Source organism: Trypanosoma brucei, chromosome 4 (genome assembly GCF_000210295.1).
Source record: "Trypanosoma brucei gambiense DAL972 chromosome 4, complete sequence".
Taxonomy (NCBI): Eukaryota; Euglenozoa; class Kinetoplastea; order Trypanosomatida; family Trypanosomatidae; genus Trypanosoma; species Trypanosoma brucei.
Genome location: NC_026737.1, coordinates 975,497 through 1,001,714, shown reverse-complemented (window position 1 = coordinate 1,001,714; position 26,218 = coordinate 975,497). Strand labels below are relative to the sequence as shown.

The following is a 26,218-nucleotide window of genomic DNA, read 5'->3' as shown; positions in this document are numbered from 1 at the left end:
TCTTACGCTCTACGATGTACGATGTACACACGCACACAGACACAAACACACACCTCAAATGACTCATTAACGCGTCTCCTATTTATCGCATCATTTTGTTCCCCTACGGTACAAATGAACCCCTCCTCTCCCATTCTTTTTTTAATTGTGTCTTACGGCTGGTATCTGTTGCCTCCGCCGCTCACTGAATAGTAGTCGAAGATAACACAACGCACCATACTTTGTTGTTACGAAAGGAATTTGGAGAAGGTTAAGGCAAAAAAATAAAACTAGGAAATATATATATATATATATATACCAAGCGTTGAGCTACTGACCCGGAAATTTTTCGCATACGAACTCTGAACTTTCAAGCACCTATGCAGGACGAACAGCATGAGGAATTGCCACCTAGCCCTTCATTCGAGACGCTAGATTCATTGAGGCAAGACAATGACAATGAAGCGATACAACCTCCCAATGCTCCGTCGCCAATTCTTGAGCGACGGGTGGCGTCATCTGACGCCTTTCCGCCTCAGTTGTCTTCGCGCCATCGCTGCGGTGAAGGGAGCAACGCCCCGTCCTTGTTGAATCTCAACCGGCAGCTCGAGGATTTGTCGCGTGATATCCAACAGCTCAACGCCCGTTGCAGGTCCGACTCCATGCCGAATATCAACAAGACACCCCTGAGGCCACAACATCTTCTTCCCGAAAAGCAACTTCAGTTGCTCAAGCAGCGGCTTCCGCACCTCAACAGTGCCTTGTCGGCGCGAGGCGCTTCAACGCCATCAAGAACAGGGCGAGAGTCATCGCAGCGCCGCCAAGACGCACTTCCCACAGTGTCACCCAGTCCCCCACGATCGCGCTGCGCCACATCAGTCACGCGCCCGTATCAAAGCAAACAAGAAACACCGTGCTCTTCTCGCGTTTTTCCCGGACGAGCCTCGGAACGGCCCATTGCATCTCCTTCTTCTCCATCAATTGCAGCAAACATGGATTCCGTCACCCCAGCAGCTGTTACCGAAGACCCGCAGGCGGACGGCAAGCAATGTGCGATAATGCGAACACGCGGCGGCCGCATACGCGTCGTTGTGCGTAAGCGGCCGTTGCCCCCGGATGAAAACAGTTGTGATTGTGTTTCTATGGACCCACCTAATGTGAAGGTTGCGGTGCGGAAGCAGCGTGTGGACCTTACGGAGTATGCGGATGTGAATGACTTTACCTTTGATGACGCTTTCGGTGAGGATAAACACAATGAACATGTGTTCAATTCGTGTTGTAAGGAACTCCTAGAGACAACATTGCAAGGTGGTAGTGCCTCATGTTTCGCATACGGCCAAACAGGAAGTGGCAAAACGCATACAATGCTTGGTAACAGCGGAGAGCGTGGTCTTTATATATTAGCCGCCGCCGCCATTTTCAGTTCATTAGAGAAGGATCAGGAGGTGTATGCCTCGCTCTATGAAATTTACTGTAACTCGCTGTTTGACTTGCTCAACAATCGCTCGCCCGTCGTGGTCCGTGAGGATCATAACCGTCGCATGCAGATAACCGGCCTTACATGGCATGCCGTTACGTCGGCTGAGGAGCTTCAGCTGCTGATCAACAGTGGAGCTGACCAGCGGAGTACTGGAAGCACAACTGCTAATGAACGTTCCAGCCGTTCCCACGCAGTGCTCACCATTCAGGTTAGGGATCGCGAGGACAACAGGTTCTGTGGCACGCTGAACCTTGTGGATCTAGCAGGTAGCGAACGCGCGGCCGATACCGCCACTAATGATCGTCAGACACGGCAGGAAGGTGCGGAAATTAATAAATCATTACTCGCCCTCAAGGAGTGTATCCGTGCGCTAGACGAAAAGAAGAAGCATGTTCCCTTCCGTGGGTCGAAGTTGACGGAGATTCTACGCGACAGCTTCATTGGAAATAGTCGTACTGTTATGATTGCTAACATATCGGCATCGTCACAAAACTACGAGCACACCCTCAACACACTGCGATATGCCTTTCGCGTGAAAGGTTTGAGCATTGTCAATTTTGAGCCGAGCCGCGCCCGCAATGCACCACGGCCACTGAAACCAATTGTCCCAGACGTTAATCCTGCGCAGGGTGTCCCTTTGATGAGCGGTGTGCCGTCAAGAACAACACCAGGTCGAAGGAGAACAGCATCATCAAACGTTACCTCGCATGCTGCCGCGGGAGCTGCAGCTCCTCCAGCCGCTAGCCATGCCAAAGGATACAATTCTATGGTTCCTGTTACTACTAGACGCAATGTCTCGTCCAACAATACGCCCTTCAACTTGCGAAACAACGCTGGCAGTCCCTTCCGTGGTGGTGCGCAGGGGAACAACGTCGACTCAAGGGCCGACGATGAACAAGTTGCTGAGTACGTTCGACGACTCACACGAGAAAAGGTGATGAATATCCTCCCGCAGACGAAATTGAATGAAGCACGTGAACAGCCGTCCCCCAAGAACGACTACAGTCTGCAAGATGAAAGCTGCAGCTTTTCCTTTAACCATGAGTTGATGAAAGAACTAGAGGACCGTGTTGTGGAAGAGATCAAGGCTGAGTTGACGAAGGCCATCAAAGATGTTTTGCTGAAACGCGACAAGACATTTCTCAGGCTCCGCCGTGAGAAGGCGCTGTTAATGAGGGCAAATACGGAATTAGAGAAGCGTATGGCCGATTGTCCCCACTGTAAGGGGCAAGCAATTCGACCGGTGCAGCAGCAACCGAATTAAGTATGAGAAAGCCGACGTAGACTGATCAGAGGATTGCAGAATGATGGAAGAGAGATGGTTTGCCTTGGCAAAAGTGAACACCTTATACACGTATCTATAGAACATTTCGATGCTGGTCCTCAACAACGTGAAAAAGAACCACGCTGATATCCCCATGATTGATACTGCAGTTGCCTGAATGGAAGTTGTTGTTGTTGTTGTTGTTGTTGTTGTTGTTGTTGTTGTTGTTGTTGTTGTCGTTTTTAGTCTTTGCGCTGTATTTTTAACTATTGTGGTTCTCCATCCTCCTGTTGTCTCTCACGGGGGGACAACATGTATTTCATCATATTGTTTTTAACATCAAGTATTGATGCCCCCGCCCCACATCGCTCTCCAGTAAAATAAAGAAAAAGTGGAAGGGGAGCATGGGGTATGAATTACTCGTGAACGTTGTTTTGTTGTTGTTGTTTTCCGTTAGTTTTTCATAGAACCATTGATACCCCTGGCATGCCAGCTGGAAAAAGCATGTGGAAATCGTGCTTTGGGTAGAGAAGGAGGGAATTACTGCGGTTTTCTCATTTGTAACCGGCAATCCACATATCCAGCATGTTTTGCTCTTTGAGCTCAGTGGCATCGCCGGAGGAAATAGAAAGAGACGTGAGATGATCTGTTGTTGTCGTTTGTTCGTTTTGAAAATATGAGCGCCACAGTGAAGGAAGTCGCATCGATTGGCAAAAAAGAAAATGGTAGGTGAAAAGGGGAGAAAAAATTAATTTTCTTGTGCGAAGTGGTAGGCCGTCACTTGTGCAATTCTTGAGCTTTCTTCGGTTGCTATGCAAATACTTCACTCAACAGTGGTGATTTGCATTTTACCAGCACTACATTTACTTGTGCTGACAAGGGCAAGATACGCATTTTTACCACCCTCTCTCCGCTTATCTTTGTATGTGCATACACTCTTTCCTTTTTCGTGTGTGCGCGTGTCTGTGTGTTGCGACTGTTTGCCTCTTACTTCCCTTGCCGCTGCCTACTTACAAGAAAATTCAGCTCTGAAATTATATCGCATTTAGCGGGAAACTATCAAAAAAGGGGGGATGGCGCTGAGTGGGAAAGCTCCTTTACCCCCCCCCCCATACGAAGTAGCGTTGTGACGCTGCTTTTATTAGTATTGTTGTTGATCATTATTCCTTTGCCTTTGCGTCAGGAAGGAGGGGGAAGGTGGGTTGTTTTCTTTTGTTTTCACCACCCTTCTCCCTCTAATTTTTTGTGTGTTTCTCCGGCCCCTCAGGTTCCTCCGTTTAACGACAAACACATATATTCTTTGCTTCCCCCCCCCCCATGTTCCCGTCCTATTCCTCTGCCAAATGGACAGATACTTTTTTCTATTTGCGAGAGGAGGCTAAGTTAATGAGTGTTGTGTCACTCATTTGTGCGAAAGCGGGGGAAAAGGGAAAGGTAAGCGTGCGTTTGGTTAAATGAAACCGAAAATGAATGTAGTTTCATTGTGTTGGTGCCAACGGTGGCTTCAATCACAATCGGTATCGGAGTTAGCGCATTAAACTATGGGTACTTCTCTCTCAACTTCTCCTTCTCTATCACTCCTCTCACTGTTTTGTTAGATGTTCTGTTTGTTTGGTTTGGCCCTCTACACCGGAGGGAGCAGGCAGGCACACAGACTGTCTCCCTTTTTTTTCGTGTCGGTCAAAACGGTTATCAACAGAACTCACACTTGTTCGTTCATTAACCTCCTCCCAGTCGCCAATATAACGCATGCCTCTACTCTTAGACAACTTCTTTACTATTGACTAGTTGGCAATGGCGAGTAACTCCTCGGCAGGAAAGGATGAATGGCTTGTTGGGCTTCAGCAGTTTATCAACACACGACTACGGACAATACCATTCGCTGCCGCCGCACGGGTACGGCCACAGGTGTCAGTGCCGCTGCCGCTACCGAACACACAGTACCTAATTGACGGTCTAATGTGGAGTGTGAGAGACTGCGCTGCGTGGGCCGCCGATGCGTGGCTATGCGCACAGAGTCATCTGCACGCCTGCACACAGCGCTATGCGAAACTGAATGAAACCCTGACATACAATGCGCAACAACGGCAGGGCGGGCGGGAGTCAAAGCAAGGCGAAGATAGCGCTGCCGAGAGGGAGAGGATGTACGACTGCCACGCGCTTATACAAGATATTTACATTGCGTTCTGTCTAGTTGATGCCTTCCTTCGCCACATGAGCGAGGTGTCCAAGAGTGTGAAGGAGTTGGTGGAAAAGGAACTGCCGCGGCTGGTGGCGGATCATATGCCCCTGTGGGAACCAGCCCATAACCACTACGCCGAGGAGGCTGTTGAAGACCACAGGCTGCTTTTTCTCGACTTGCTACGGTCGTGGACAGTGACAGGCTTGCTCCGCCCTGATACTCAGCGCCGCATAGAGGAGTACGTGCGCCACAAGCTCAAAACGGTGCGCGAAGCTATTGCCGATTCCAGCCGCCGTAGCAATGACGGTCAAGTCGCAGTTTCCAGCAGAAGGGAGAGGCAGATAAGGGCTATCAGTTCTGGGCTACGGGCGTTCCTATACAATACTGCGGAGCAAAAGCAGCAACAGCAGTTGTCGGTGCCGCTGCCATCAGAAGGTAAAAGTGGGGAACGAACGAATGCTGTGGACGCCGTCCGGCTTACAATGGCAAGCTTTGTCTCGGCGATTTTCCCGAGCTCACGCACCGAAGCGGGGCGATACCGTTGCGCTCATTGTGGTTTGGTCCTAAAGAACGCTAGCGCGAAGACATCACACTATCGCTACCACTTCTGCAGCAGGAGCTATAACACAGAGTTAAAAATTGTACGACTTCCGTTTCCGGCCTTGGAGGATTACATATCCCACGAGGTGGACTGTGGCGAGACCGGTAGCTTTGTGAGGGTAACTCACGACATGTTAGACGTCTTTCGATCACCGCAGAACCGAACTGTAAGGGTTCGCGAAAGAATATCACGTGAAAAGCCCAAATAACGGCATGCAAGAAGGGCTTAGGCGAGACGCTCTGTCGAGAGAAAGCCACAACGGGTAGAAGCGACCATTTCCGCGGGGTCACCACGCTTCCGCTCCCCATAATTGCCGACGGCTTCCTCTCGTGCATTCAGTGTGCAAATTCATTTTCTGCCTGCTGTGTAGCACGTTTGGAAGCCGTAAGTTGCACTCACTGTGTTGACACTCACCACGAAACCCGCAAATCGCTGTGTCTGCTGTAACGGGTGTCTTTTGCGCTCTCCGTTTCGGTGGCTATCTTGAACGGAACGTACGCATGCTAAAGTATGTGTCGTTTAAACCGTTTCACCCGACAGCCACTCTTCTTTGTTGCGCGAGCCTCCTTTCCTTTCGCTATCTATTGCGTTGTCACTCGTGTCGCCGTTTTTGTACGTGACTGTTGAGGAGGAAAAGTTAATACTAGAACGAAAAGGAAGGGCATACAAGTAAGATAAGAAGTATACATATAAGCATTCTTTGCATCACCGTTACAACTGATCTGTGAAATTAGTTTGTATCTGTAGGGAGAAAGTGGCGACCACGGCCCCTAAATAACCGTAACCCAGTCGGCCGTTAGACAAAAGCCGACTTCTGTGCGCAGGTGCAAACGGACAAGCGTAAAGGGAAGATAATCACGCACCAAAAGGGAGGGTAGAAGCCGCGGTCTTCTGGAAGGAAGAAAAGAAGAGTGTGTGTTTAAGGACCGTTGTAGGGCATTTGTGTTGGAATAAGAAAGCAGCACCTTTGAGTGGGGAGCTAATATGGGCAAGAAGACCAGGGATGGACCAAAAGGAGGGGTAGGCAATGCAATCAAGGAAATGAGTACTACCACAGTGACGACAACAACAACAACCAGTGGCGAGGGGAAATGGACTTCGAGTGAAGGAGGCAATCTTCTAACTTGGTTGTCGCAGGTTGCACCGCAGCAGCAAAAGCAAAATCAGCAGTCGCGCGGTGCCATTGATTATCTTAATAAGGCAAATGCACGGAAGAATGCAAAGGCATCGAAATCATCGGCAGGTCGGCCTCCCGCAGCGGAAACGACGTCCACGAAACCAGAAGTACCAAAACCCCGATCTCTCCAGCAGCCGCAACAACAAAAGGACCAAGACAACGCAGGAACAAATGCTGTGGAGAAGCTCGCGGCCCTTTTCCCTGAAAAGCAAGTGAAAGAAGCCCCTGCGCCGAATGCGAAGGTTGGGAACCCCATAGCCGCGCGAGTTGGTGCAGAGGGCCCCAAGAGGAACGAGAAAGAAAGACGGAATGAAACGGTGCGCGCACAGCGGCACCGCGGGGAGCGTGAGGTAAAGAAAGAGCGACTGCAGCGACGCCTCGAGATGATGAAGGAAGCGCAGAAGTTCCACGAGGAGGCGCTGCGCACTGATCCCGAGTACCAAAAGAGGTTCCAAACGTTTCAGGAACTCCAGGCAGCTCAACAAGTTGCGCATTCAACCTTCCTTGACCGATACGCCAAACAAGGGAGTTTGAATATCAACACTATTGTTAGCGAGCGTATTGACATTCCTGTTATTCTCAACCTTATTGATCAGCACGATGTTGTTTTCATATGCACCGATACAGGAAGTGGGAAGAGCACTTCGGTTCCAAAAGCGCTTCTTGAATTATCTAATGACACTCGTGTGGTGAGCACGCAGCCCCGTCGTACAGCCACAGTTTCCATAGCCACTCGAGTTGCCGAACTCCGCCGGGAAGCAGTTGGCGAGGACGTTGGATATTGGATTCGGGGAGATAAGTGTGGTGATGTGCAAACGCGGCTTTGGTACATGACAAGTTATACGCTTCTACTGCATCTGCTGAACACTCCACTCCGGCCGCCCTTCACGCACATCGTCCTTGATGAGTTTCACGAGCGGCAGCCGGACATTGAAGTGACAGTGGCATTGCTACGCTTGTGCCTCCTTCGACGTACCGCACAGTTTAAACTTATCTTGATGAGCGCGACACTTGACACGGAGGGCTGGGAAGCGTATTTTGCTGGGCTGAAGGTGGCAACGTACAAACAAAGTGAACCCAAGCATCTGATCCACGACTACTTTATGGAGGATGTGTGCACGCTTGTTGGAACAATGTATGACGAACCACCGAACATTGTGCAACGCGGAGTGGAATACCCACTGATGGAAAAGCACACTGCAATTGCGCAGGCACTTCTATTATACCTCAACACTTGCACCGATCCCCAGCACGCAATTCTTGTCTTCCTACCTGGCCGTGGTCAGGTTGAGCAAATGCATATGTGGCTCGAGTTGAACCTTCGCAAACCTGTGGACATCATCCCGTGGCATAGCGCTGTGGATCTCTCGGTGATTCAGGAAGCCATCAAACGCCGTGGGCACAATCGCCAGAAAATATACCTCGCAACGGATATTGCTGAGGTATCCATTACCCTTCCCGATGTAGTCTTTGTTATTGACATGGTGTTGGTGAAGAGGCCAAAGGTTAACAAGGAGAACCCTGCGACCGTGTTGCACCCGCCACTCATGACACAGTGGGTATCCAAAGGGAACATTGCCCAACGCCGTGGTCGCATTGGCCGCGTTCAACAGGGGTTTTACTTCTGTTTGCTTTCCGCTGAAGCTGTCGCCGCCCTACCGGAGCATATGCATCCTCCTATTGAAAACTCACGCATTGATGAGCTTTCACTGCATTGCCTGCAGCTTGTGTCTAATCCTGTTGCAATATTTAGTATTTGTCACGGTCAGCCACTGCTAGAGACCATCGCCACCGCGATGGATACACTCTGCAACCTAGGCTGTATATTGCACCGTAAAGATCCATTGGCAGTTGGTGAGTGCATTTCTGAGATCCATACCAATAGCGAATGGAGCCCACTGGTTCTGGAGGAGGCGAAAAATGTTGTATTCGCCGATATCGATGAATACGAGTACACGTTTGTCGGTCGCCTACTCCAACTCATTCCTGTTTCTCCACTTCCCGGTATGCTTGTTCTCTACGGCTTCTTCACTGGGTTGGAGTCGCTAACGATTTTGGCAGCAGCCGTGACGAGTAGCCTCTCGCCCTTCGCACCTAACCAACCTGAGAAGAAGCGACGGTGGCGACATGACGTGGCTGGAGCAATGGAAGAAACGGAGAACTCTATGCGCGAAATGTGCTGCGGTATGCGAAGCGATATTTTGGCTGTGATGAAGGCCGTTCTATTGTTTCGTGTACAGTTTGCTAAAAGTGGAGAAGATGTCACCGCAGCGAAGATGTGGTGCGCACAACATCATCTAAGCTACGACAAGCTGAGGAGCATCTTGGATCTTGAACAACACATCAAGTACGAATTGGCCAATTTCATTCCTGTCCGCGACGTCCCTGATGCAACCGTACTCCTCAATCAATTGGAGAAAGCGGCCGCTGTTATGCTCGTTATGACAAATGTTGCGTTCGTTTCTCAAGCACTGGAGGTTGTTTCGGAAGGCAACACCTACCAAAAGACCAAGGAAACAGCGGTGGGAATCTTCATGGATGTTGTTGCCGTCCCAGATATTCACTCACCGAGTTGTCTCCGCTGGCAGGAGGGTGAAATTATTGTACCTGTGCAACTCTCTTTGATGGGTAACAAGATGCTGGCCAGCTTCTCCACCGCAATTTCTTCGCATAAGCAGTTCTGGCTCTCGCTTCTCCTCCTAACACATAAAGTCATGTATGCTGTTTTCGCCGATGATGAGGGAGAATTTTATGTCTTTTCCGTCAAATACTACAGTACGGAGCGGTACTTGGAGACAGATGCAGCCACGGGGAGCGCCATTCTTCAGTTCCGTCAGATGCTGAGCAGCGTTGGTCAGGCGCTGAGGCTCCTACGGGACTACCAACATTTGTATGATGATGAGTTTGCGGATGTACTTAACGACCATGGGCTTAAACCCCTTCGTGACATGCAGTGCGAAGTCGTTACCGCAATGGCGGCATTCTTCAATAACACAGAAAACATAACAGTGGACGAAGTGGAACATGAAGAAGATGATCTCGACGAGGTTTCAATGATTAGTCTAGCCCTACCAAAGCGTGGCTGAGGCAAATTAGCACTGAAGCGTACGCGGCGGTGGGAGGGAGAACTATACGGCTGCAAACTGGCGTTGTGAGTTTCACTAACATCCAGCGAAAAATGATGCTTGATGCTGGTCGGTACGAAGGCTAGTGAGGGAAAGAGAACGTGGTGGGCACGCGTGTGTGCGCTGTCCTTCATTGTGCGTACGCACCTTAATTTTCTTTTTGTTTCATGGGAGGAGGTTGCTTCGGAAATTTGGCCTTTTTCCCCGTAGTTGCAGCGGCACAAATTGGTGAGCTCTCGACCACACATATGCTCTTTAAAGTCACAGACTCATGGGAAAAGGGAAGCTGAGGCGAGGGGTGAGTCAAAAAAAAAAAAGAAAATTCACCCCATCGTGCAGGAAGTGTGATGCTGAGAACGGAGGACGATGATAAGTTGTTGAGAGTTTAACTGAGGCCCTCTGTTAACCCTACACAAAATTTCAAACCCCCTCCATTCCTACACTAGTTAGGGCTTTAACGAAAGAAAGAGGAGAAATGGCCCAGTAGCATCAGTCCGAAGACCAACTCAGTTCGAAGGTGGAGCACCTGCCGCCGCACTTTCTCGGGTTGGTTCTAGGTAAGGAAGGAATCTTACTGCTGATACGGTGCAGTAGTGATACACTGGCAAAGAAGGAAAAGGAAAGTATAAAGAGAAATTGTTTCCCTCTGTATTTTTAGACGCCTCTAGCAGCAACGGTACGAGGAGTTAGAGAAAAAGAAAGCGGGGAACCTGTGTAGTAGGTAGGCTAGCCGCAGGAAAGGTACAAAATATGTCAATCAGAACCGATATCTGTGTTTCCACGGCGCCATACGGAGCGATACACATTATTTTGAGACCAGGTCATGCTTCTGCAAGTGACTTCCTTTTCCCCAAACGGTTCGCAGGCGAGCTGCGTACGAAAACTCACGTGACTAACAGCGCAGCATCATAAACGGTGTCCCTGATTTTTTTTTCACATGAAGATGGTTCATACTTCTGATACACCGGAAAACGGAATGGTGAGAAACATGGAGCGGAGTTGAGACAAGTGCAGCAGGACAAATGGGAGTAAGAGTCCCCCGCCACACGATACGGGCTACGACCTTACGTGCATACACGGGCAAATATATGTGTCGTCTTCCATGCGCCACCACCAAAAGACAGCAGTCGAACAAAGATACCATCAGCAACTCCTTATTTCCCCTCTCGCCCTTCAGAGCATTGGGCTCTGCTCAGCAGCATGTTGACATTTCGAGTACCCGTTTATAAATTATCTGTATCAGGTGGAATTCAAGGCTGACGTTATTCGCTAAGAGCAGCGGGATCCGCAGCTTTTCACGCACACGGACGCCCATGTTCTCTTTCACATGGGCAAAAGAATGTAAAAAAGCACGAAAACAACGGCAACAAAACGAGGTGAAAAGTGAGATTGCAACTAAAATTCACAAAAGAAAACATAAATAAGATTTGAGTCGTTCTCAAATATAAAAAATGCGAATACCAATGGAAGTAATGACATACAGCGGCTTGGTGAAGGAAACGTCATCCAGATGAAAACAGAAAAAAGATACAACTATGTGACTTAATACCGGTGCAGCACTATCATATCTAACATTAACACTTATTTTATCCCACCAAATTTCTTTGCACTACACCCACCTCCCACACAACTTTTGTAGACAACAAGCACGCGTACACATACGGCCACTCACCTAAAGCAAGCCATTCATTGCTTCCTTCACGTATTCAATGATTTACCACAGTGAAACTGATGGTCCTCACACGCCTGCTGCGAGCAAATCCGCGGGCTCCGCTGTGTGGCACTGTCGCCTTTCCACCGTTATGGCACTGTTACTGTTCTCAAATGTTCTTCCAGCGCACTCAGAGGGAAACATAAAGGTGAAGGTTTACTCTTTTCTCTCCCTACAAAGGTTGCCTCTGAGGCTAACTGAAGCAATAAATGCCGGCCTCAATGCGTCATTTGCCGCTCGCCAGTGGACTGTGGCACCCAATGTAACGGTGCAGGTTGTGCCGCCTCCCCCTAACAACGTTTCATTTATGGAAACACTGCATGATACCATAAACCAAAATAAAGGTAAGTTTATTATAATTATCGGGCCAATGGGCGATGTTGAAACATTACACGCACTTCCATTGCTGGAGCGGGAAGATCTGGTTGCCTTCGCTCCTATAACCGGTTCCGACTCTGTACGTGGATGGAATCCCAACATATATTTTATCCGCGCTTCACCCACTGCCGAGCTTATTGCATTGGTCCGGTATGCTGTCAGCCAACTGCGCCTGCTTCGGATTGGATTTATGTATCTTCAGGACATTTCGTTTGGTGATAGTGAGTATAAGCATGCAGTAGAGCTGTTCTCTCATATGGGTCGTGAGCTGTGCGGTGTGTTTACTGTAAAAAGCTCAATGGAAGCTTTTGCTGACGACGGAGCCTTCGAAGCGGCGTGGGAAGCGTTTGCGAAGACGCGGCCTCAGGGTGTAATTTTATTTGCACCACCAGCAGCAAGAGACACTGTTAAATTTATTACCAAGATGGTAGCTGACAAACGTACACGCGACGCTTACGTACTGGCTCCCTCGGCACTAGAGTTCGTAGTTGAAGTGACGTGGCGCTTTGCACTAGCGGCGGCTGGTAAACAATTGAAGCCGGGACAGGTAATATTGACCGGAACAAATCCACTAGCAGCAGACATACGATACCAAGCAATCAGGCGCTTTCAGGATCACATGAGGTCGTACCTGAGCGCTAATCCTGGAGTGACTGTTTTCAATGGCACGGATAACTTCCACCACGACGACGTGGATGGGGAGCTTATGGTGTATGGGTGGATTGCGGGAGAAGTGCTGTCCCAGGCGCTAAGTAGTCGGGAGTGGCTAACAAGCAGGAAGGCATTCATGGAGTCACTGTATAACCAGCGCCGTTATGTTATTGACGATCTTGTGATTGGTGATTTTGGTGGAGACTGCAAAGGTGGGGCCGGTGAGCGAGGAGCAGCATGCAACTGTAATCAGGGAGGAAGTGTGGTATATGTAAAGCAGTTTGCAGAAAATTACAAACTTCTACCAGCAAAGAACCCGGTGAAAGTAATACAACATGGAATGTGCGATGCCGATGGCATCATCCTTTATGCACCACTTAACGGATTATTTATCCTCAGCAATGAATCTCATCGAAAAAAAAAAATCAATCGCGAAATTCATAAATCAGCATCAGCTACAAATCGCAACGCCGATATGACACAATTTCACCGACTGTTCTTTCATTCAATGGCATCATCCTCAGCTGAAAGTGCCAGAACATTGCAGCATCAGCTTGACACAAGGAGTGTGACGGCTGTGTTTGGTGTCGTTGATGATGCGATGCTGTCCATTGCCGAAGTTGCTTTCGTTGACCCCGTGATGCTTACACCACGCCTGCATCATCGTGGCAAAAACGTGATTCAACTGTCGCCCACACTCGAGCAGCAGTTGTTTGTTGTTGTGGGTTACGTGACAAACACAAGTGCCAGCGCCCCTATGTCTGCCATCGTACGTGGAACTGATGCCACCATCATTGAGGTCGCACTGCGGAAGATTGTTTGGATGCACGGCGGAACACTGCAAACGGTAGCTGTGCTGGATGACAATGCCACCCTTGTTGGGCGCCTGCCAAACCGTGGGAATGCGTTTGTTATTGGTCTTGCCCCCGGTGACCCTTCCTTGCTCGCAGCGCACCTGGATCGCAACCCAGATGTGCGTGTGCTCATCCCATTCTTCGACGTTGCCCTGATGTATGATGAGCTGGTCAGCGCATTCAATGGTAACCCGAACGCTGAGCGTGTGCAGTTCGCGACAAGTTTACCTCACTGGGCAGACGCCAATACGTCATCAGAGATTGTAAGAGAATTTCATACCGCATTGCCAGACTCATCAGCATGGAAGCCGCTGCCATTGCTGGGGTACGCTGCTGCACGGTTTGCTCAAGCCGTCCTCCCACGCATGGAGTATGTGACACCCAAAACGCTGCTTGACACCATCTACATGCAATCTATCATTACCGCGGATGAAATGCGGTACGGTCCTTTTGAAGAGGAAGAGGAGAAGGAGTGCTTCACAGCCAATGACCCAGTCCCTGAACAAGGAGAGGTGTGTGTCGTGAACTATGGCGCAACGCGTATTTCCATGTGGTCACTGGCACGTGCATTAAATGCCTCCGTACCGCCATTAACCTCGCCCGTCACGCCATTGATACGCTACGCTGATCCTAACGCCATTAAGTTGTCGTCCGCACAACTTGCCGGAGTTATTGTTGGTTCCCTCGTCGCCTTGGCTTTGTTTGCTGCGCCTCTGGTGGTGGTGCTCTATGTTCTGCGCCGTGGTGCGCGTGACAATGACAGTGCTCCCAAGGAGCCAATGGAGCCCGTAACGCTAATCTTTACTGACATAGAGAGCAGTACAGCGCAATGGGCAGCACACCCTGAGCTGATGCCTGATGCCGTGTCAACACACCACCGTCTTATCCGCTCACTCATCGTACAGTACGGATGCTATGAGGTAAAGACTGTCGGGGACTCGTTTATGATTGCTTGTAAAAAACCTTTTGCTGCTGCACAGCTTGCGTCCGACTTACAGCGGTGCTTCCTGCGCCATGAGTGGGGCACCACAGCATTCGACGATTCGTATCGTGAGTTTGAGAGGCAGCGTGCAGATGACGATAACGAATACAAGGCACCGTCCGCACGGTTGGATCCTGAGGTTTATCGCCAACTGTGGAATGGGTTGCGTGTACGTGTCGGGGTCCACACTGGTCTTTGCGATATCCGCCGAGATGAGGTGACGAAAGGCTACGATTACTACGGGCGAACATCAAACATGGCAGCGCGAACAGAAAGTGTGGCTAATGGTGGTCAGGTGCTGCTGACGCGCGCGGCATATCTTTCGCTAAGCAATTCAGAGCGTGGGCAACTTGACGTGACAGCTCTTGGATCCATGTCGTTGCGTGGCGTCCCTGAGCCTGTTGAAATGTACCAACTAAACGCTGTAGTCGGACGGTCCTTCGCAGCACTGAGGTTGGACCACGAGGTTGTCGAGGACGGGGATCTGTCAAGCACTTCCTTCAGCGATACGGGATCCTTACGTGGATCAATCAACGCGTCGGCACAGAAATTCTCGATATCGATTAAGGCAGTTTTTGGTGCGTTCGCTCCTGCACACCAACAGCAGCTATTGATGCCTTTATGTGAGCGCTGGCAGGTGAGCCTCCCGCCGTCATCGAAAGCCACGTGGAATGAGGAATATTGCGAAGGAGTTATACGGCGTATTGCAGTGAAAGTGGGTCGAGTTGCGGATCACTGTGCAGCAAGTGGCAGTGAGCACTCTGTCAGCACACTCGGGAGTGCGTCACTCATTATAATTTCTAATCATGGATTGGAGCGTGAGCTTCACGGGAATTAATTGTTTTCGCTTTAACTGTGGAAAGCTTGTGTTACCCTATGTGTTGGTGGTGTATGTTGCAAAGGTTCGTAATTTTTCCTTTTACCATTTACGTTTACCACACATGTTAACGTTGTTATATGTTTTTGTTTCGGCCCCCTTGCAAATATGTTAATCATGTCTTGTAGATCCTTTTTTGGTTTATCCCCTGCCTCACTAAACACATGTTATGGTCTACTCTTCATAACTGTCTGTAGTGTGGATGTTGTGGTCCCGGCATTTAATTACTGTGCACGCACCTCCTGCCGACTCACAACTCTGTTCAAAAACATCTTTTAATGTGGCAGTGCCTGTTTTATGTCAATATTACAACCGCTACCCTATCACCATTTTTACCAACTGCTCGGTTCGATGTTTTCTTCCCTTATTGTTATATTGGTTTATGTGTACACATCTCTCCCCTTTCTCTACTGTGTCAAATGCAAATGCTATTGTGCCTTTTCCGTGGCTAACTGTTGCATCCATACCATTACTCTGAAGCAACGCAACCAATATGAGGAAAATCCTTGTACGCCCCTCACGTGTGCGCAATAGCACCGCTTGGTTTGTATCTTCGTATTTCATCATTTGTATTTGTTTGCGTTTTCAGTCATTCCCTCCCCCTATGTATGACGTTGCTTACTACGATCCCGCATATGTCAACACCTCATACTTTTCTTCCATTTGCCTTCAGTATGCCAGGTACGAAAATGGTAAGGTTGGCCTCCAAACGATGACCCAGTCCTGCGTGTCGATGCCGTGTAGTAATGGCTCGTACCCACATTTTGTGTTCTTCGTGCACGATATGGATTGAGTGAATGTTGTATGCGATGTAATTTGGATGCTACCGTTTTTGCAATCGCATGGCTGAACAACGCAATACTTGTGACCTATGACTGAATGCGATTCTGTCCTATTTCGCGGCGTGTGGCTTCCGATTCGGGTGTCGTCGTTGCTCCATCTTATCATTTACTGCGTGGAAGGAATTACGCGTGTATCGGCAGCACCCAAGTATATAATCCCCCGACTGGCAGCGGCGTGCCATTTTTCGTGACATATCTTGATCTCGTGACTGCCTTTAGTGATTTCCGAGGGAGCTGTTCCGAATTCGTTGCTGCCCTGTCGAGTTTATTCGAGTTACACCAATGTAATGAAAGCCAGCTTTACACCCACTTGTGTCGTGCCGTAGCAGTCTGTGCTGGCCTAACACCACAATCTGTTGCAGCTGTTACTGTTTTTCGTCACGCTGCTACCTATAACAGTGTGAATCGCAAATCTTCTCTTTGATGCTGTTGTGGAAGGTTGTGTCCGCCATTTATAATCCCACCAAATTTCTTTGCACTACACCCACCTCCCACACAACTTTTGTAGACAACAAGCACGCGTACACATACGGCCACTCACCTAAAGCAAGCCATTCATTGCTTCCTTCACGTATTCAATGATTTACCACAGTGAAACTGATGGTCCTCACACGCCTGCTGCGAGCAAATCCGCGGGCTCCGCTGTGTGGCACTGTCGCCTTTCCACCGTTATGGCACTGTTACTGTTCTCAAATGTTCTTCCAGCGCACTCAGAGGGAAACATAAAGGTGAAGGTTTACTCTTTCATTTATAGTCCCTACTTCGAGTACAGACAAGTTGAAGCAATAAATGCCGGCCTCAATGCGTCATTTGCCGCTCGCCAGTGGACTGTGGCACCCAATGTAACGGTGCAGGTTGTGCCGCCTCCCCCTAACAACGCTGAAGTAGTTGATGCCTTACAACGTGTTGCTACTACAGAAAAGGGTTTATTTGTTGTGTTTGGACCACTGACCGATATTGAAACATTACACGCACTTCCATTGCTGAAGCGGGAAGATCTGGTTGCCTTCGCTCCATCTACAGGGTCGAGTATTGTGCGTGGATGGAATCCCAACATATATTTTATCCGCGCTTCACCCACTGCCGAGCTTATTGCATTGGTCCGGTATGCTGTCAGCCAACTGCGCCTGCTTCGGATTGGATTTATGTATCTTCAGGACATTTCGTTTGGTGATAGTGAGTATAAGCATGCAGTAGAGCTGTTCTCTCATATGGGTCGTGAGCTGTGCGGTGTGTTTACTGTAAAAAGCTCAATGGAAGCTTTTGCTGACGACAGAGCCTTCGAAGCGGCGTGGGAAGCGTTTGCGAAGACGCGGCCTCAGGGTGTAATCGCTGTTGCACCACCAATCAACGACACAATGAGGTTTCTGAATAAAATAGTGGCTGACAAACGTACACGCGACGCTTACGTACTGGCTCATTCAACACTCGAGTTTTCTATCGTAGGAGCGTGGCGCGAGGCATTGGAAGCTGCAGGGGCGCCTTTGAAATTTGGACAGGTAATATTGACTGGAACAAATCCACTAGCAAAAAACACACTCTACCGAGCAATCAGGCGCTTTCAGGATCACATGAGGTCGTACCTGAGCGCTAATCCTGGAGTGACTGTTTTCAATGGCACGGATAACTTCGACCACGACGACGTGGATGGGAGGCTTATGGTGTATGGGTGGATTGCGGGAGAAGTGCTGTCCCAGGCGCTAAGTAGTCGGGAGTGGCTAACAAGCAGGAAGGCATTCATGGAGTCACTGTATAACCAGCGCCGTTATGTTATTGACGATCTTGTGATTGGTGATTTTGGTGGAGACTGCAAAGGTGGGGCGGCTAAACAGGGAGCAGCATGCAACTGTAATCAGGGAGGAAGTCTGGTACTAATGAATGTTATTGGTAGTGGCTATAGATTATTTCCAGTCAACGGCGGAGTGACAATTTTTGATTCCAAAAAGTGTTACATAAACAAACCGAGAATCCCATCACCGATGAGTATCCTGTCCTTAACTTTGTTTGATACGGCGCTACCTGTGGATACATATGCGTCGATGTCCGAGGTGCTGTACGCTTCCACCAGGGGAAGAGAATCAGCCCTTTCACGGCGACTGTTCTTTCATTCAATGGCATCATCCTCAGCTGAAAGTGCCAGAACATTGCAGCATCAGCTTGACACAAGGAGTGTGACGGCTGTGTTTGGTGTCGTTGATGATGCGATGCTGTCCATTGCCGAAGTTGCTTTCGTTGACCCCGTGATGCTTACACCACGCCTGCATCATCGTGGCAAAAACGTGATTCAACTGTCGCCCACACTCGAGCAGCAGTTGTTTGTTGTTGTGGGTTACGTGACAAACACAAGTGCCAGCGCCCCTATGTCTGCCATCGTACGTGGAACTGATGCCACCATCATTGAGGTCGCACTGCGGAAGATTGTTTGGATGCACGGCGGAACACTGCAAACGGTAGCTGTGCTGGATGACAATGCCACCCTTGTTGGGCGCCTGCCAAACCGTGGGAATGCGTTTGTTATTGGTCTTGCCCCCGGTGACCCTTCCTTGCTCGCAGCGCACCTGGATCGCAACCCAGATGTGCGTGTGCTCATCCCATTCTTCGACGTTGCCCTGATGTATGATGAGCTGGTCAGCGCATTCAATGGTAACCCGAACGCTGAGCGTGTGCAGTTCGCGACAAGTTTACCTCACTGGGCAGACGCCAATACGTCATCAGAGATTGTAAGAGAATTTCATACCGCATTGCCAGACTCATCAGCATGGAAGCCGCTGCCATTGCTGGGGTACGCTGCTGCACGGTTTGCTCAAGCCGTCCTCCCACGCATGGAGTATGTGACACCCAAAACGCTGCTTGACACCATCTACATGCAATCTATCATTACCGCGGATGAAATGCGGTACGGTCCTTTTGAAGAGGAAGAGGAGAAGGAGTGCTTCACAGCCAATGACCCAGTCCCTGAACAAGGAGAGGTGTGTGTCGTGAACTATGGCGCAACGCGTATTTCCATGTGGTCACTGGCACGTGCATTAAATGCCTCCGTACCGCCATTAACCTCGCCCGTCACGCCATTGATACGCTACGCTGATCCTAACGCCATTAAGTTGTCGTCCGCACAACTTGCCGGAGTTTTTGTTGGTTCCCTCGTCGCCTTGGCTTTGTTTGCTGCGCCTCTGGTGGTGGTGCTCTATGTTCTGCGCCGTGGTGCGCGTGACAATGACAGTGCTCCCAAGGAGCCGGTGGAGCCCGTAACGCTAATCTTTACTGACATAGAGAGCAGTACAGCGCAATGGGCAGCACACCCTGAGCTGATGCCTGATGCCGTGTCAACACACCACCGTCTTATCCGCTCACTCATCGTACAGTACGGATGCTATGAGGTAAAGACTGTCGGGGACTCGTTTATGATTGCTTGTAAAAAACCTTTTGCTGCTGCACAGCTTGCGTCCGACTTACAGCGGTGCTTCCTGCGCCATGAGTGGGGCACCACAGCATTCGACGATTCGTATCGTGAGTTTGAGAGGCAGCGTGCAGATGACGATAACGAATACAAGGCACCGTCCGCACGGTTGGATCCTGAGGTTTATCGCCAACTGTGGAATGGGCTGCGCGTGCGTGTCGGGGTCCACACTGGTCTTTGCGATATCCGTCATGACGAAGTGACGAAAGGCTACGATTACTACGGGCGAACATCAAACATGGCAGCGCGAACAGAAAGTGTGGCTAATGGTGGTCAGGTGCTGCTGACGCGCGCGGCATATCTTTCGCTAAGCAATTCAGAGCGTGGGCAACTTGACGTGACAGCTCTTGGATCCATGTCGTTGCGTGGCGTCCCTGAGCCTGTTGAAATGTACCAACTAAACGCTGTAGTCGGACGGTCCTTCGCAGCACTGAGGTTGGACCACGAATCTGGCGAGGACGGGGATCTGTCAAGCACTTCCTTCAGCGATACGGGATCCTTACGTGGCGTATTAAGTGGAACTTCGCAGATGATTGACAGCTGTTTGCACGCTGTTTTCGGTACAGTCCCTCTATCCCAAAGACAGAAGCTATTGTTGCCTTTATGTGAGCGCTGGCAGGTGAGCCTCCCGCCGTCATCGAAAGCCACGTGGAATGAGGAATATTGCGAAGGAGTTATACGGCGTATTGCAGTGAAAGTGGGTCGAGTTGCGGATCACTGTGCAGCAAGTGGCAGTGAGCACTCTGTCAGCACACTCGGGAGTGCGTCACTCATTATAATTTCTAATCATGGATTGGAGCGTGAGCTTCACGGGAATTAATTGTTTTCGCTTTAACTGTGGAAAGCTTGTGTTACCCTATGTGTTGGTGGTGTATGTTGCAAAGGTTCGTAATTTTTCCTTTTACCATTTACGTTTACCACACATGTTAACGTTGTTATATGTTTTTGTTTCGGCCCCCTTGCAAATATGTTAATCATGTCTTGTAGATCCTTTTTTGGTTTATCCCCTGCCTCACTAAACACATGTTATGGTCTACTCTTCATAACTGTCTGTAGTGTGGATGTTGTGGTCCCGGCATTTAATTACTGTGCACGCACCTCCTGCCGACTCACAACTCTGTTCAAAAACATCTTTTAATGTGGCAGTGCCTGTTTTATGTCAATATTACAACCGCTACCCTATCACCATTTTTACCAACTGCTCGGTTCGATGTTTTCTTCCCTTATTGTTATATTGGTTTATGTGTACACATCTCTCCCCTTTCTCTACTGTGTCGAATGCAAATGCTATTGTGCCTTTTCCGTGGCTAACTGTTGCATCCATACCATTATTCTGAAGCAACGCAACCAATATGAGGAAAATCCTTGTACGCCCCTCACGTGTGCGCAATAGCACCGCTTGGTTTGTATCTTCGTATTTCATCATTTGTATTTGTTTGCGTTTTCAGTCATTCCCTCCCCCTATGTATGACGTTGCTTACTACGATCCCGCATATGTCAACACCTCATACTTTTCTTCCATTTGCCTTCAGTATGCCAGGTACGAAAATGGTAAGGTTGGCCTCCAAACGATGACCCAGTCCTGCGTGTCGATGCCGTGTAGTAATGGCTCGTACCCACATTTTGTGTTCTTCGTGCACGATATGGATTGAGTGAATGTTGTATGCGATGTAATTTGGATGCTACCGTTTTTGCAATCGCATGGCTGAACAACGCAATACTTGTGACCTATGACTGAATGCGATTCTGTCCTATTTCGCCGCGTGTGGCTTCCGATTCGGGTGTCGTCGTTGCTCCATCTTATCATTTACTGCGTGGAAGGAATTACGCGTGTATCGGCAGCACCCAAGTATATAATCCCCCGGCTGGCAGCGGCGTGTCATTTTTCGTGACAGATCTTGATCTCGTGACTGCCTTTAGTGATTTCCGAGGGAGCTGTTCCGAATTCGTTGCTGCCCTGTCGAGTTTATTCGAGTTACACCAATGTAATGAAAGCCAGCTTTACACCCACTTGTGTCGTGCCGTAGCAGTCTGTGCTGGCCTAACACCACAATCTGTTGCAGCTGTTACTGTTTTTCGTCACGCTGCTACCTATAACAGTGTGAATCGCAAATCTTCTCTTTGATGCTGTTGTGGAAGGTTGTGTCCGCCATTTATAATCCCACCAAATTTCTTTGCACTACACCCACCTCCCACACAACTTTTGTAGACAACAAGCACGCGTACACATACGGCCACTCACCTAAAGCAAGCCATTCATTGCTTCCTTCACGTATTCAATGATTTACCACAGTGAAACTGATGGTCCTCACACGCCTGCTGCGAGCAAATCCGCGGGCTCCGCTGTGTGGCACTGTCGCCTTTCCACCGTTATGGCACTGTTACTGTTCTCAAATGTTCTTCCAGCGCACTCAGAGGGAAACATAAAGGTGAAGGTTTACTCTTTCATTTATAGTCCCTACGTTGAGTACAGACAAGTTGAAGCAATAAATGCCGGCCTCAATGCGTCATTTGCCGCTCGCCAGTGGACTGTGGCACCCAATGTAACGGTGCAGGTTGTGCCGCCTCCCCCTAACAACGTTGAAGTAGTTGATGCCTTACAACGTGTTGCTACTACAGAAAAGGGTTTATTTGTTGTGTTTGGACCACTGACCGATATTGAAACATTACACGCACTTCCGTTGCTGAAGCGGGAAGATCTGGTTGCCTTCGCTCCATCTACAGGGTCGAGTATTGTGCGTGGATGGAATCCCAACATATATTTTATCCGCGCTTCACCCACTGCCGAGCTTATTGCATTGGTGCGGCACGCCGTCAGCCAACTGCGCCTGCTTCGGATTGGATTTATGTATCTTCAGAACGCCTCCTTTGGTGATAGTGAGTATAAGCATGCAGTAGAGCTGTTCTCTCATATGGGTCGTGAGCTGTGCGGTGTGTTTACAAAGAATATCGACGACGAAGGTTTGTATGGCGGTCACGATTTCGATTTCTTATGGAACGATTTCGCTCTAACCGAACCTCAGGGCGTAATTTTATTTGCACCACCTGGAAAAGATTCAATACAGTTTATGAAGAAATTGGTAGCTGACAAACGTACACGCGACGCTTACGTACTGGCTCCTTCGGCACTCGAGTTTTCTATCGTAGGAGCGTGGCGTGAGGCATTGGAAGCTGCAGGGGCGCCTTTGAAATTTGGACAGGTAATATTGACCGGAACAAATCCACTAGCAGCAGACATACGATACCAAGCAATCAGGCGCTTTCAGGATCACATGAGGTCGTACCTGAGCGCTAATCCTGGAGTGACTGTTTTCAATGGCACGGATAACTTCGACCACGACGACGTGGATGGGAGGCTTATGGTGTATGGGTGGATTGCGGGAGAAGTGCTGTCCCAGGCGCTAAGTAGTCGGGAGTGGCTAACAAGCAGGAAGGCATTCATGGAGTCACTGTATAACCAGCGCCGTTATGTTATTGACGATCTTGTGATTGGTGATTTTGGTGGAGACTGCAAAGGTGGGGCGGCTAAACAGGGAGCAGCATGCAACTGTAATCAGGGAGGAAGTGTGGTATACATAAACGTTATTGGTAGTGGCTATAGATTATTTCCAGTCAACGGCGGAGTGACAATTTTTGATTCCAAAAAGTGTTACATAAACAAACCGAGAATTCCATCACCGATGAGTATCCTGTCCTTAACTTTGTTTGATACGGCGCTACCTGTGGATACATATGCGTCGATGTCCGAGGTGCTGTACGCTTCCACCAGGGGAAGAGAATCAGCCCTTTCACGACAACTGTTCTTTCATTCAATGGCATCATCCTCAGCTGAAAGTGCCAGAACATTGCAGCATCAGCTTGACACAAGGAGTGTGACGGCTGTGTTTGGTGTCGTTGATGATGCGATGCTGTCCATTGCCGAAGTTGCTTTCGTTGACCCCGTGATGCTTACACCACGCCTGCATCATCGTGGCAAAAACGTGATTCAACTGTCGCCCACACTCGAGCAGCAGTTGTTTGTTGTTGTGGGTTACGTGACAAACACAAGTGCCAGCGCCCCTATGTCTGCCATCGTACGTGGAACTGATGCCACCATCATTGAGGTCGCACTGCGGAAGATTGTTTGGATGCACGGCGGAACACTGCAAACGGTAGCTGTGCTGGATGACAATGCCACCCTTGTTGGGCGCCTGCCAAACCGTGGGAATGCGTTTGTTATTGGTCTTGCCCCCGGTGACCCTTCCTTGCTCGCAGCGCACCTGGATCGCAACCCAGATGTGCGTGTGCTCATCCCATTCTTCGACGTTGCCCTGATGTATGATGAGCTGGTCAGCGCATTCAATGGTAACCCGAACGCTGAGCGTGTGCAGTTCGCGACAAGTTTACCTCACTGGGCAGACGCCAATACGTCATCAGAGATTGTAAGAGAATTTCATACCGCATTGCCAGACTCATCAGCATGGAAGCCGCTGCCATTGCTGGGGTACGCTGCTGCACGGTTTGCTCAAGCCGTCCTCCCACGCATGGAGTATGTGACACCCAAAACGCTGCTTGACACCATCTACATGCAATCTATCATTACCGCGGATGAAATGCGGTACGGTCCTTTTGAAGAGGAAGAGGAGAAGGAGTGCTTCACAGCCAATGACCCAGTCCCTGAACAAGGAGAGGTGTGTGTCGTGAACTATGGCGCAACGCGTATTTCCATGTGGTCACTGGCACGTGCATTAAATGCCTCCGTACCGCCATTAACCTCGCCCGTCACGCCATTGATACGCTACGCTGATCCTAACGCCATTAAGTTGTCGTCCGCACAACTTGCCGGAGTTTTTGTTGGTTCCCTCGTCGCCTTGGCTTTGTTTGCTGCGCCTCTGGTGGTGGTGCTCTATGTTCTGCGCCGTGGTGCGCGTGACAATGACAGTGCTCCCAAGGAGCCGGTGGAGCCCGTAACGCTAATCTTTACTGACATAGAGAGCAGTACAGCGCAATGGGCAGCACACCCTGAGCTGATGCCTGATGCCGTGTCAACACACCACCGTCTTATCCGCTCACTCATCGTACAGTACGGATGCTATGAGGTAAAGACTGTCGGGGACTCGTTTATGATTGCTTGTAAAAAACCTTTTGCTGCTGCACAGCTTGCGTCCGACTTACAGCGGTGCTTCCTGCGCCATGAGTGGGGCACCACAGCATTCGACGATTCGTATCGTGAGTTTGAGAGGCAGCGTGCAGATGACGATAACGAATACAAGGCACCGTCCGCACGGTTGGATCCTGAGGTTTATCGCCAACTGTGGAATGGGCTGCGCGTGCGTGTCGGGGTCCACACTGGTCTTTGCGATATCCGTCATGACGAAGTGACGAAAGGCTACGATTACTACGGGCGAACATCAAACATGGCAGCGCGAACAGAAAGTGTGGCTAATGGTGGTCAGGTGCTGCTGACGCGCGCGGCATATCTTTCGCTAAGCAATTCAGAGCGTGGGCAACTTGACGTGACAGCTCTTGGATCCATGTCGTTGCGTGGCGTCCCTGAGCCTGTTGAAATGTACCAACTAAACGCTGTAGTCGGACGGTCCTTCGCAGCACTGAGGTTGGACCACGAGGTTGTCGAAGACGGGGATCTGTCAAGCACTTCCTTCAGCGATACGGGATCCTTACGTGGCGTATTAAGTGGAACTTCGCAGATGATTGACAGCTGTTTGCACGCTGTTTTCGGTACAGTCCCTCTATCCCAAAGACAGAAGCTACTGTTGCCTTTATGTGAGCGCTGGCAGGTGAGCCTCCCGCCGTCATCGAAAGCCACGTGGAATGAGGAATATTGCGAAGGAGTTATACGGCGTATTGCAGTGAAAGTGGGTCGAGTTGCGGATCACTGTGCAGCAAGTGGCAGTGAGCACTCTGTCAGCACACTCGGGAGTGCGTCACTCATTATAATTTCTAATCATGGATTGGAGCGTGAGCTTCACGGGAATTAATTGTTTTCGCTTTAACTGTGGAAAGCTTGTGTTACTGTATGTGTTGGTGGTGTATGTTGCAAAGGTTCGTAATTTTTCCTTTTACCATTTACGTTTACCACACATGTTAACGTTGTTATATGTTTTTGTTTCGGCCCCCTTGCAAATATGTTAATCATGTCTTGTAGATCCTTTTTTGGTTTATCCCCTGCCTCACTAAACACATGTTATGGTCTACTCTTCATAACTTTCTGTAGTGTGGATGTTGTGGTCCCGGCATTTAATTACTGTGCACGCACCTCCTGCCGACTCACAACTCTGTTCAAAAACATCTTTTAATGTGGCAGTGCCTGTTTTATGTCAATATTACAACCGCTACCCTATCACCATTTTTACCAACTGCTCGGTTCGATGTTTTCTTCCCTTATTGTTATATTGGTTTATGTGTACACATCTCTCCCCTTTCTCTACTGTGTCGAATGCAAATGCTATTGTGCCTTTTCCGTGGCTAACTGTTGCATCCATACCATTATTCTGAAGCAACGCAACCAATATGAGGAAAATCCTTGTACGCCCCTCACGTGTGCGCAATAGCACCGCTTGGTTTGTATCTTCGTATTTCATCATTTGTATTTGTTTGCGTTTTCAGTCATTCCCTCCAAACGATGTATGACGTTGCTTACTACGATCCCGCATATGTC

General features: G+C 49.4%; 7 protein-coding genes across 7 annotated transcripts in view; all 7 read left to right on the top strand.

Moving 5' to 3' along the window:
- Positions 1-359: 359 nt before the first annotated feature.
- On the top strand, positions 360-2,723 carry TbgDal_IV4020 (MCAK-like kinesin, putative; the record flags this gene model as incomplete). The annotated part of the gene is made up of 1 exon (XM_011774689.1): positions 360-2,723. The coding sequence occupies one exon, from the start codon at positions 360-362 to the stop codon at positions 2,721-2,723; it is 2,364 nt and encodes a 787-aa protein (XP_011772991.1).
- Positions 2,724-4,517: 1,794 nt separating this feature from the next.
- Positions 4,518-5,714, top strand: TbgDal_IV4010 (hypothetical protein, conserved; the record flags this gene model as incomplete). The annotated part of the gene is made up of 1 exon (XM_011774688.1): positions 4,518-5,714. The coding sequence occupies one exon, from the start codon at positions 4,518-4,520 to the stop codon at positions 5,712-5,714; it is 1,197 nt and encodes a 398-aa protein (XP_011772990.1).
- Positions 5,715-6,490: 776 nt separating this feature from the next.
- Positions 6,491-9,769, top strand: TbgDal_IV4000 (ATP-dependent RNA helicase, putative; the record flags this gene model as incomplete). The annotated part of the gene is made up of 1 exon (XM_011774687.1): positions 6,491-9,769. The coding sequence occupies one exon, from the start codon at positions 6,491-6,493 to the stop codon at positions 9,767-9,769; it is 3,279 nt and encodes a 1,092-aa protein (XP_011772989.1).
- Positions 9,770-11,517: 1,748 nt separating this feature from the next.
- Positions 11,518-15,222, top strand: TbgDal_IV3990 (receptor-type adenylate cyclase GRESAG 4,putative; the record flags this gene model as incomplete). The annotated part of the gene is made up of 1 exon (XM_011774686.1): positions 11,518-15,222. One exon carries the CDS (start codon positions 11,518-11,520, stop codon positions 15,220-15,222), a length of 3,705 nt encoding a protein of 1,234 aa, XP_011772988.1.
- Positions 15,223-16,681: 1,459 nt separating this feature from the next.
- Positions 16,682-20,380, top strand: TbgDal_IV3980 (receptor-type adenylate cyclase GRESAG, putative; the record flags this gene model as incomplete). Its single annotated transcript, XM_011774685.1, has 1 exon — positions 16,682-20,380. The coding sequence occupies one exon, from the start codon at positions 16,682-16,684 to the stop codon at positions 20,378-20,380; it is 3,699 nt and encodes a 1,232-aa protein (XP_011772987.1).
- Positions 20,381-21,839: 1,459 nt separating this feature from the next.
- Positions 21,840-25,538, top strand: TbgDal_IV3970 (receptor-type adenylate cyclase GRESAG 4,putative; the record flags this gene model as incomplete). The annotated part of the gene is made up of 1 exon (XM_011774684.1): positions 21,840-25,538. The coding sequence occupies one exon, from the start codon at positions 21,840-21,842 to the stop codon at positions 25,536-25,538; it is 3,699 nt and encodes a 1,232-aa protein (XP_011772986.1).
- Positions 25,539-26,182: 644 nt separating this feature from the next.
- The window catches only part of TbgDal_IV3960 (receptor-type adenylate cyclase GRESAG, putative), a gene marked incomplete at both ends in the record, with an annotated part of 3,715 nt that continues 3,679 nt past the window's right edge, over positions 26,183-26,218 (top strand). Inside the window, one exon of the mRNA XM_011774683.1 lies at positions 26,183-26,218. Within this exon, the coding sequence (XP_011772985.1) occupies positions 26,183-26,218 (36 nt within the window).